This window comes from Pelodiscus sinensis, unplaced genomic scaffold (genome assembly GCF_049634645.1).
Source record: "Pelodiscus sinensis isolate JC-2024 unplaced genomic scaffold, ASM4963464v1 ctg188, whole genome shotgun sequence".
NCBI lineage: Eukaryota > Metazoa > Chordata > Testudines > Trionychidae > Pelodiscus > Pelodiscus sinensis.
In genome coordinates, this window is record NW_027465827.1 from 4,942 (window position 1) to 15,464 (window position 10,523).

Below are 10,523 nucleotides of genomic sequence, written 5' to 3' on the forward strand. Positions count from 1 at the left end.
GGAGGGGTTAGGGTCCCATTGCTGGGAGCCCTGGGCTGGGTCCCTACCAGGAAGTGTCCCCTGGGTGCCCATCCTAGGGCCTCTCCGGCTGGCTCCCTGCCTGCTGGGGCCATCCCAGGGTCCCCCGGCTGTCTGGGGGGGCGGGCGGCGGCTGAGCCCCTCCCTCGCCATGCTGCAGGGGCCCTTAGCTCACCCTTCCCCATGGCTCTCCTCTCGCCAGCTGCAGGGGGCTCCTGATGCAGCCCGGCCTGCGGGGAGCGGGGAGCCCCGGGGGCGTCTGACCCCCCGGGATCGCCGGGAGCCATGGCGGCCACCATGCAGACGCTGCGCTTCAAGCTGCTGCCGCACGACCCGGGGCAGGAGTGGGGCCCAGCTGCGAGCAGGAGCCTGAGCGCCGGTACCAGGTGGTGCCCTCGGTCGTGTGCGCCATGTGCTGCCTCTTCGGGATCATCTACTGCTTCTTCGGTGAGCGCAGCCCCGGCCGTGTGCCGGGCGGGGGGCGGGCAAGGGGCGGCCAGCCGGCTCAGAGGCCCTGCTCCCGGGCAGGCTGCTAGCCACAGGCCCGGGTCCTCCCCTTCCCAGGCCCCCTCCCCGCCCGAGGGAGATCTGAGCCAGGCAAGCCACGCCCGCGCCGTGTGGCCGGCTGCGTGAACCACTTGGAACCGCTCCCTGGCAGGGCACAGGGATGGGGCGTCTGAGGGGTCTCCCAGCGACTTCTGGCCGTCCGGCCTGCTCGCTGCCCGACCGCGGCGACACCAGTCCCGGCTGAGCAGCTGTTTCCCTGCTCGGCGCTCTCAGCCGGTGCTACAGCCGCGCGGCCTGGCTCGGTGCCACGCGATCGGCTCAGTTAAGCTTTGGATCAGCGCCAGTGCGCCGGCAAGCCGAGCTCGTGGGCAGCCGCCAGGAGAGATTCAGGGGCCGCCCAGTGATTAGTAGAGCATCCACAGCAGGTGTTTCTATTGGTGGTGCACAGCCGCACATGCCTTGGTGCAACAATGTTTATTCTGCACACGCATGGGAACATGGGAGGGGCCAGTGATCAGAGCCCCGCCCCCGCAAAGGGGATGAGAGTCTGCGGGTCACAGAGCAGTTGCAGGCTGCGTTCAGCCCAGAGACCCTTTGCGGAGGAAGCTGCAGCCGGAGAGCGGCGGAGCCTGCGGGTGACCTTAGAAGGGAGGGCAGCCCAGCAGCAGCATCCACTGGGGGAGAAGCCGAAAGGAGCCGCGGCAGGGCAGGGGCCAGGGCCGGCTGGCTGCCAGGAGAGGGGCCGGCGAGCTGCAGACACGCTGGGGGTCAGCCCGGAGGCCAGCGGGAACTAATGGCTGGGCCTGGCTCCTGGGCGCCTGGGCAGCTCCTGTGACGGAGCTCGGGTTACCGGGTAGACCCCCCCAAATACCAGCCACACTTGATCGTGGGCGGCGGGGGAGGAGGGACCAGCCAGGGGGAAGGGAGGCAGGGCTGGCGGGGGGAGTCGGGGGCTGCGGGGCTGGCCAGGAGGAAGGGGGGGCAGGAGGTGGGGCTGGCGCCACTGCCCCCACCCCGCCTGGCCTTTGCACACGACCACAGGCTCCCACCGCCCAGTCCCTCCCCCGCCCCCGCCAGGCTTCTGTCCGGTGCCCAGCCGGAAATTCAGAAAGCACCGGCCATTGCGCATCGCACAGCGCACAGCGCACATCGCACAACGCACCGCGCACAACGCACCTCGCACAACGCACCTCGCACAACGCGCATCGCACAGCGCACAGCGCACCTCGCACAACGCACAGCGCACCTCGCACAGCGCGCATCGCGCATCGCACAACGCACAACGCGCATCGCGCATCGCACAACGCACAGCGCACCTCGCACAGCGCACAACGCACCTCGCACAACACACAGCGCACAGCGCACAGCGCGCATCGCGCATCGCACAACGCACCTCGCACAGCGCACAACGCACAACGCACCTCGCACAACACACAGCGCACAGCGCACCTCGCACAGCGCACAACGCACCTCGCACAACGCACCTCGCACAGCGCACAGCGCACATCGCACATCGCACAGCGCGCATCGCACAACGCACAACGCACAACGCACAACGCACCTCGCACAACGCGCATCGCACATCACACAGCGCACAACGCACAACGCACAGCGCACCTCGCACCTCGCACCTCGCACAGCGCACAACGCACCTCGCACAACACACAGCGCACAGCGCACCTCGCACAGCGCACAACGCACCTCGCACAACGCACCTCGCACAGCGCACAACGCACAGCGCGCATCGCACAACGCACCTCGCACAGCGCGCATCGCACAGCGCGCATCGCACATCGCACAGCGCACAACGCACAGCGCACCTCACACAGCGCACAACGCACAGCGCACCTCACACAGCGCACAACGCACAACGCACCTCGCACAGCGCACATCGCGCATCGCACAGCGCACAACGCACCTCGCACAGCGCACATCGCACAGCGCACAACGCACCTCGCACAGCACACAACGCACCTCGCACAGGGCACCTCGCACAGCGCACAACGCACCTCGCACAGCGCACAACGCACCTCGCACAGCGCACATCGCACCTCGCACAGGGCACCTCGCACAGCGCACAACGCACAACGCACCTCGCACAGCGCACATCGCACATCGCACAGCGCACAACGCACCTCGCACAGCGCACATCGCACAGCGCACAACGCACCTCGCACAGCACACAACGCACCTCGCACAGCACACAACGCACAACGCACAACGCACCTCGCACCGCGCAGCGCACAACGCACAACGCACAGTGCACATCGCACAGCGCACCTCGCACAACGCACCTCGCACCGCGCACCTCACACAGCGCACAGCGCACAACGCACCTCGCGCAGCACGCAGCGCGCATCGCACAACGCACCTCGCACAGCGCACATCGCACCTCGCACAGGGCACCTCGCACAGCGCACAACGCACAACGCACCTCGCACAGCGCACATCGCACATCGCACAGCGCACAACGCACCTCGCACAGCGCACAACGCACAACGCACCTCGCACAGCGCACATCGCACAGCGCACAGCGCACAACGCACCTCGCACAGCGCACATCGCACAGCGCACAACGCACCTCGCACAGCACACAACGCACCTCGCACAGCACACAACGCACAACGCACAACGCACCTCGCACCGCGCAGCGCACAACGCACAACGCACAGTGCACATCGCACAGCGCACCTCGCACAACGCACCTCGCACCGCGCACCTCACACAGCGCACAGCGCACAACGCACCTCGCGCAGCACGCAGCGCGCATCGCACAACGCACCTCGCACAGCGCGCCTCGCGCAGCGTGCATCGCACAGCGCACAGCGCGCAACGCGAGGTGCGCGGTGCGTTGTGCGCTCCCGCACCGCCCTGGCCCCGGCCCCGCCCGAGGCAGCGCTGCTCTGCCTGCTCCCGCGCCTCCCCGGCCCCGCCCGCACTGGGGCAAACCCGCCTGGGGGCAGCGCTGCTCTGCCTGCTCCCACGCCTCCCCGGCCCCACCCACACTGGGGCAAACCCGCCCGGGGGCAGCGCTGCTCTGCCTGCTCCCACGCCTCCCCGGCCCCACCCACACTGGGGCAAACCCGCCCGGGGGCAGCGCTGCTCTGCCTGCTCCCGCGCCTCCCCGGCCCCACCCACACTGGGGCAAACCCGCCCGGGGGCAGCGCTGCTCTGCCTGCTCCCACGCCTCCCCGGCCCCACCCACACTGGGGCAAACCCGCCCGGGGGCAGCGCTGCTCTGCCTGCTCCCGCGCCTCCCCGGCCCCACCCACACTGGGGCAAACCCGCCCGGGGGCAGCGCTGCTCTGCCTGCTCCCGCGCCTCCCCGGCCCCTCCCGCACTGGGGCAAACCCGCCTGGGGGCAGCGCTGCTCTGCCTGCTCCCGCGCCTCCCCGGCCCTGCCCGCACTGGGGCAAACCCGCCTGGGGCAGCGCTACTCCGCCTGCTCCCGCGCCTCCCCGGCCCCGCCCGCACTGGGGCAAACCCGCCTGGGGGCAGCGCTGCTCTGCCTGCTCCCGCGCCTCCCCGGCCCCGCCCGCACTGGGGCAAACCCACCCGGGGGCAGCGCTGCTCTGCCTGCTCCCACGCCTCCCCGGCCCCACCCACACTGGGGCAAACCCGCCCGGGGGCAGCGCTGCTCTGCCTGCTCCCGCGCCTCCCCGGCCCCACCCACACTGGGGCAAACCCGCCTGGGGGCAGCGCTGCTCTGCCTGCTCCCACGCCTCCCCGGCCCCACCCACACTGGGGCAAACCCGCCTGGGGGCAGCGCTGCTCTGCCTGCTCCCGCGCCTCCCCGGCCCCGCCCGCACTGGGGCAAACCCGCCCGGGGGCAGCGCTGCTCTGCCTGCTCCCGCGCCTCCCCGGCCCCTCCCGCACTGGGGCAAACCCGCCTGGGGGCAGCGCTGCTCTGCCTGCTCCCGCGCCTCCCCGGCCCCGCCCGCACTGGGGCAAACCCACCCGGGGGCAGCGCTGCTCTGCCTGCTCCCGCGCCTCCCCGGCCCCGCCCGCACTGGGGCAAACCCGCCTGGGGGCAGCGCTGCTCTGCCTGCTCCCGCGCCTCCCCGGCCCCTCCCGCACTGGGGCAAACCCGCCCGGGGGCAGCGCTGCTCTGCCTGCTCCCGCGCCTCCCCGGCCCCGCCCGCACTGGGGCAAACCCGCCTGGGGGCAGCGCTGCTCTGCCTGCTCCCGCGCCTCCCCGGCCCCGCCCGCACTGGGGCAAACCCGCCTGGGGGCAGCGCTGCTCTGCCTGCTCCCGCGCCTCCCCGGCCCCTCCCGCACTGGGGCAAACCCGCCTGGGGGCAGCGCTGCTCTGCCTGCTCCCGCGCCTCCCCGGCCCCGCCCGCACTGGGGCAAACCCGCCTGGGGCAGCGCTGCTCTGCCTGCTCCCGCGCCTCCCCGGCCCCGCCCGCACTGGGGCAAACCCACCCGGGGGCAGCGCTGCTCTGCCTGCTCCCGCGCCTCCCCGGCCCCGCCCGCACTGGGGCAAACCCGCCTGGGGCAGCGCTGCTCTGCCTGCTCCCGCGCCTCCCCGGCCCCTCCCGCACTGGGGCAAACCCGCCTGGGGGCAGTGCTGCTCCGCCTGTTCCTGCGCCACCCCGGGCCGTGGCACCATGCAGCCGCCTGTGCACGCGGCGGGGGTTGTGCGGGGGCACCGTGCTGGGCGGAGTGGTCCCAGGAAAGCTGCTCCCATGTGGCGTGGCACTGCCCACGCTCCATTCCCTGCAGCCGGGCGGCTCCTGCTTCGCCGGACAGGCCCTGCCAGAGGCTCCCAACGCTCGGCGGGCCCCCCCAGCGTCAGACCCGTGAACCGTGCAAGTCGGCAGCCTCGGCCACCAAGTGCTGGCAGCTGGCAAGCAGCCCAATCCCGGGGTGCCAGTCCCTTGCGCGTGGCCCCAGAGCCCTGCCGACGGGCGTGGCTGCTTGGCCCACGTGGGCGCACTGTCCTGTGCCCGCCCATGCCGGAGAGCAAGCCGGGTCCCTGCCTCCCCACTGCTGGGGAGACCAGCCAGACGGGGCTGAGGCTGGGGGGGTGACGGCGCGTTGGGAACCCCCGACCCTGCACCCCATCCGCAGCGGGGACTCCGCCGGGCCGCAGGGATGGTGGTTTATGGCTTCTCCGAGATGCAGCCCAGCGCAGGTTTGACAAGGGCCTAGGCCAGGCCGACAGCCCCTGTTCCCTTGGGGGGCGGGCTCACAGGCCCCTGCACCCCCACACTGGGGTTTAGTCTCTTTCCTCCGTGCTTCCCCACACTACGACTGCCCAGCCCAGGCCCTGCCCCCAGCCAGGTGGCGTCTCCCCCGGGAAGAGCCTTGTTCCCTGCCCCGGCTGGGCCAATGCACGTGGGGGGAGTGAGGGGGAATGGCACAGCCCAGCGCAGCCAGGTGGGGACACCGGGGCACAGCCCAGCGCAGCTCCCCTCCCCCCACGTCACAGGGGGCAGGGCCAGGCCAGCGCTCAGCCTAGGCCCAGGCCCAGCTCAGGCACCAAGGGGCCCCGGGAGTGGGGATTCGTTCGGCCGACAGGTCGCTGTCTCAGCACGGTGCGGAGCCCAGAGCTTGGCTCCCGGCCTGGTGCCGCCCAGAGAGCCTGGGTGGGTCCCCAGCGGGTGTCCCAGGCTCAAGAGCCACAGTCCGGGTCTCCCTGGTGCCAGGCCCCCAGCCGCAGCCCCCTGCCCGCCTGTGCTGCCTCCAGCCCCCTTGGCTATGACCCCGTCTCCTCCCAGGCTACCGCTGCTTCAAGGCCGTCATGTTCCTGACCGGGCTGATGTTCGGCTCCATCATCATCTTCATGCTGTGCTACAAGGAGCGGGTGCTGGACACGCAGCTGAGCGTGGAGGCCTCGGTGGGCATCGGGCTGGGCATCGGCGTGCTGTGCGGGCTGGTCACCATGCTGGTGCGCAGCGTCGGGCTCTTCATGGTGGGGCTGCTGCTGGGGCTGCTGCTGGCGCTGGCGGCGCTGGTGGCCATGGAGCAGTTCTACCACCCGCCCACGGTGTGGGTGCCCATCGGGCTGCTGCTGGGCGTGGGCATGCTGGGCGCCGTGCTCACCCTGCAGTGGCAGAAGCTCTTCACCACGCTCTCCACGGCCGTCTTCGGCAGCGCCATCATGACCGTCACCGCCGACTACTTCATCGAGCTGCTGCTGCTGGTGCAGTACGTCTACGAGCGCGTCAAGGTGGCGCCCGCCCGGCCCCTCTGCTGGTACAGCTGGGTCATCCTGGGCGTGTGGCCCGTGCTCGCCCTGCTGGGCGCGCTGGTGCAGTGGAAGGTCACGGCCGAGGGCTACTCGCACACCGAAGGTGAGGCGGGCGGGGCAGCGGCTCTCACTGACGGGGCCTCGGGAGCCCCTGGGGAGTCGTGGGAGAGTGACATGATCCATGTGCAGCAATACGGAGGTGATGGGTCGCGCGCCCCCACCGTGCTGGTGCACAGGGATGGGAAGGATTAGAGGGACAATGTGGGGTGCAAGTCCGGGTGCCGGGGGGGGCAGACCCCTCATGCCCCTCTCTCTTGCCCCCAGTGATCAGCCGGCAGCAGTGGTGAGTGCAGGGCTGGGCGCTGGGGGACGGGGGGGGGGGCGCTGGGGGGCAGGGAGGGCGCTGGGGGAGCAGACCCCTCATGCCCCTCTCTCTTGCCCGCAGTGGTGATCAGCCGGCGGCAGCGGCGGGTGCAGGGCCGGGTGCCGGGGGGGGGTGCTGGGGGGGGGGGCGGGGGGCAGACCCCTCATGCCCCTCTCTCTTGCCCGCAGTGATCAGCCGGCGGCAGCAGCGGGTGCAGGGCCGGGTGCCGGGGGGGGCGCTGGGGGGGGCGGGGGGCAGACCCCTCATGCCCCTCTCTCTTGCCCGCAGTGATCAGCCGGCGGCAGCAGCGGGTGCAGGGCCGGGTGCCGGGGGGGGACGCGGGGGGGCGGGGGGCAGACCCCTCATGCCCCTCTCTCTTGCCCGCAGTGATCAGCCGGCGGCAGCGGCGGGTGCAGGGCTGGGTGCCGGGGGGGGGGGCGCTGGGGGGGCCGGGGGCCAGACCCCTCATGCCCCTCTCTCTTGCCCGCAGTGGCAGTGATCAGCCGGCGGCAGCGGCGGGTGCAGGGGCGGGGGGCGCTAGGGGGGCCGGGGGGCAGGCCGGGGGGGCCAGGGGGCAGACCCCTCATGCCCCTCTCTCTTGCCCGCAGTGGTGATCAGCCGGCGGCAGCGGCGGGTGCAGGGCCGGGTGCCGGGGGAGGGCCGGGGGGGGTGCTGGGGGGGCAGAGGGGGCCGGGGGGGGCAGACCCCTCATGCCCCTCTCTCTTGCCCGCAGTGATCAGCCGGCAGCAGCGGCGGGTGCAGGGCCGGGTGCCGGGGGGGGCCGGGGGGGGTGCTGGGGGGGCAGAGGGGGCCGGGAGGGGGCAGACCCCTCATGCCCCTCTCTCTTGCCCGCAGTGATCAGCCGGCAGCAGCGGCGGGTGCAGGGCCGGGTGCCGGGGGGGGCCGGGGGGGGTGCTGGGGGGGCAGAGGGGGCCGGGAGGGGGCAGACCCCTCATGCCCCTCTCTCTTGCCCGCAGTGGTGATCAGCCGGCGGCAGCGGCGGGTGCAGGGCCGGGTGCCGGGGGAGGGCCGGGGGGGGTGCTGGGGGGGCAGAGGGGGCCGGGGGGGGCAGACCCCTCATGCCCCTCTCTCTTGCCCGCAGTGGCAGTGATCAGCCGGCGGCAGCGGCGGGTGCAGGGGCGGGGGGCGCTAGGGGGGCGGGGGGGGGCCGGGGGGCAGGCCGGGGGGGCCAGGGGGCAGACCCCTCATGCCCCTCTCTCTTGCCCGCAGTGGTGATCAGCCGGCGGCAGCGGCGGGTGCAGGGCCGGGGGCCGGGGGGGGGTGCTGGGGGGGCAGAGGGGGCCGGGGGGGGCAGACCCCTCATGCCCCTCTCTCTTGCCCGCAGTGGTGATCAGCCGGCGGCAGCGGCGGGTGCAGGGCCGGGTGCCGGGGGGGGCCGGGGGGGGCGCTGGGGGGGCAGAGGGGGCCGGGGGGGCAGACCCCTCATGCCCCGCTCTCTTGCCCGCAGTGGTGATCAGCCGGCGGCAGCGGCGGGTGCAGCTGATGCGGATCAGGCAGCGGGAGCAGCGCAAGGAGAAGAGGAGGAAGCGGCGGCCGCCTCACCGCCCTGCCCCCCCGCACAAGGCCCCCGCCCCCGAGCCCAGCTACCGGCGCAAGCCCACCCCCGTGCGGCGCTTCGACGGCGACGTGCTCTCCCCCGTGAGTGCGGGCGGCGCTGGGGGGTCCCTGGGCCGGGGCCAGCAGCCTGCGCCAGGGGATTGACGCGCCCGCCCCTGCGGCGCCCCCTGCCGGGGAAGGGCCGTACTGCAGCAGGCAGCGAGCCGGCCCTGGCCGAGGCGGACCCGGCGGGGGGGGCAGGGGCCTCATCTCCCTCCCTCTCTCCGCAGAGCTACATCCAGAGCTTCCGGGAGCGGCAGACGGGCCCGTCGCTGAGCAGCCTCATCACGAGCACCCGCGCCCGGGTGGAGCTGGACTATGACTGCGGCTCCACCGTGCCCCTGACCATGGGCTCCGGGCCAGCGCTCCGGGTGTAGGCCAGCCCCTGCCTCCAGCCACACCAGCACCCGGCCCGCCAGGGCCCCGGGCCCAGCACCCGGACCAGCACCCGGCCCGCCAGGGCCCCGGGCCCAGCACCCGGACCAGCACCCGGCCCGCCAGGGCCCCGGGCCCAGCACCCGGACCAGCACCCGGCCCGCCAGGGCCCCGGGCCCAGCACCCGGACCAGCACCCGGCCCGCCAGGACCCCACCTGCCCAGCACCCGGACCAGCACCCGGCCCGCCAGGACCCCACCTGCCCAGCACCCGGACCAGCACCCGGCCCGCCAGGACCCCACCTGCCCAGCACCCGGACCAGCACCCGGCCCGCCAGGGCCCCGGGCCCAGCACCCGGACCAGCGCGGACCGGCCCCGGGCCCAGGAGGGCCCTCGGACACAGATGCAAGGGAGGCTGCAGGGGACATTTGGGCCGGAGCATGCCCAGGGCTCTGGCCGGCGCCGCCCGGGTGCTGGAGCAGGCTGAGCGCCCCACGCCCAGTCCGTGGCAGGGCGAATGAACCAAGGGCCCCTGCGTACCTGGGACTGGCCTGCTTTCTCCCACAGGCCCCTCCCTCTATCAGCTGCCTGGCTGCCTTGCCCCCAGAGCCCCCCCCCCCCCCCCCGGGCCTGCGCTCCCTGGCTTCCCTTTCTGCTGGCAGAGAACAGGAGGCCCCCGGCCGGCCTGCGGCGGGTGCGGCCCGAGGGGCGCAGGAATGAAGCCAAGGCCTCTCCCTCAGGGCGCGGGGCTCTGGCTAGCTCAGGGATAGGGGCCGAAGGGGGACCCCTCCCGGGCGCTGTTCTGCCCGGGCTGCCTGGCACGGGGGCCGGCGGGACTCAGGCGGCACCGTGGTACATTGATGCTGGGCGATGGGGCTGCCTGGCGGCTCCCCTCCGTGCGCCTCTCCCGTCAGCGCCGCCCCTAGCATGCCCCGAATGCCCCCTGGGGGCAGGAGCTGCTGCCCCGCCCCCCAGCCGATCTCCGGGGTCCCCCACTAGCCCTGGGATGCTGCATGTTTCCCAGGCCCTGCGCCGGGTCCCCCTTTTCCTTCCCCCTTTTGTAAATGTGCCAAAGGCGGCCCGGCCGCGGCCGCGCAGTAAAGAGCCTTTTGGAGCCGCGCCTCCGTGACCTGCGGGCCGGGCGCAGCCAGCGCCCCTCTGCTCGGCCGGACGCAGCTTCCCCAGCTGCACATGGCCAGCTCTGAGCGCCGGGGCCTGCAGCGGGGGGCCTCAGACCCCCCCAAGAGCCGGGATTGTCCAGCGCTGATGGGCGAGGGTGGCCGCATGGCGCCCATGTGCAGCGAAGGGGGCGGGGATGTGCAGGTGGGGGGGTGCCAGGTGACTGGGGTTCTATGCACTGGCACTGCTGCAGAGAGGGCACCGCCGGGTGATTAGGGGGCTGGGCACCGCCGGGTGATTGGGGGGCTGGGCACCGCCGGGTGATTA

The 10,523-nt window shown here is 73.4% G+C and overlaps 1 protein-coding gene across 1 annotated transcript; it reads left to right on the plus strand.

Annotated features, from left to right (window-relative positions):
- Positions 1-303: 303 nt before the first annotated feature.
- Positions 304-10,191, plus strand: LOC142823520 (transmembrane protein 198-like). The gene is given in 5 exon segments (XM_075914615.1): positions 304-367; positions 370-465; positions 6,249-6,824; positions 8,554-8,744; positions 8,933-10,191. Coding segments are annotated over 5 exon segments (1,074 nt in total). The 3' UTR covers positions 9,080-10,191.
- Positions 10,192-10,523: the final 332 nt, after the last annotated feature.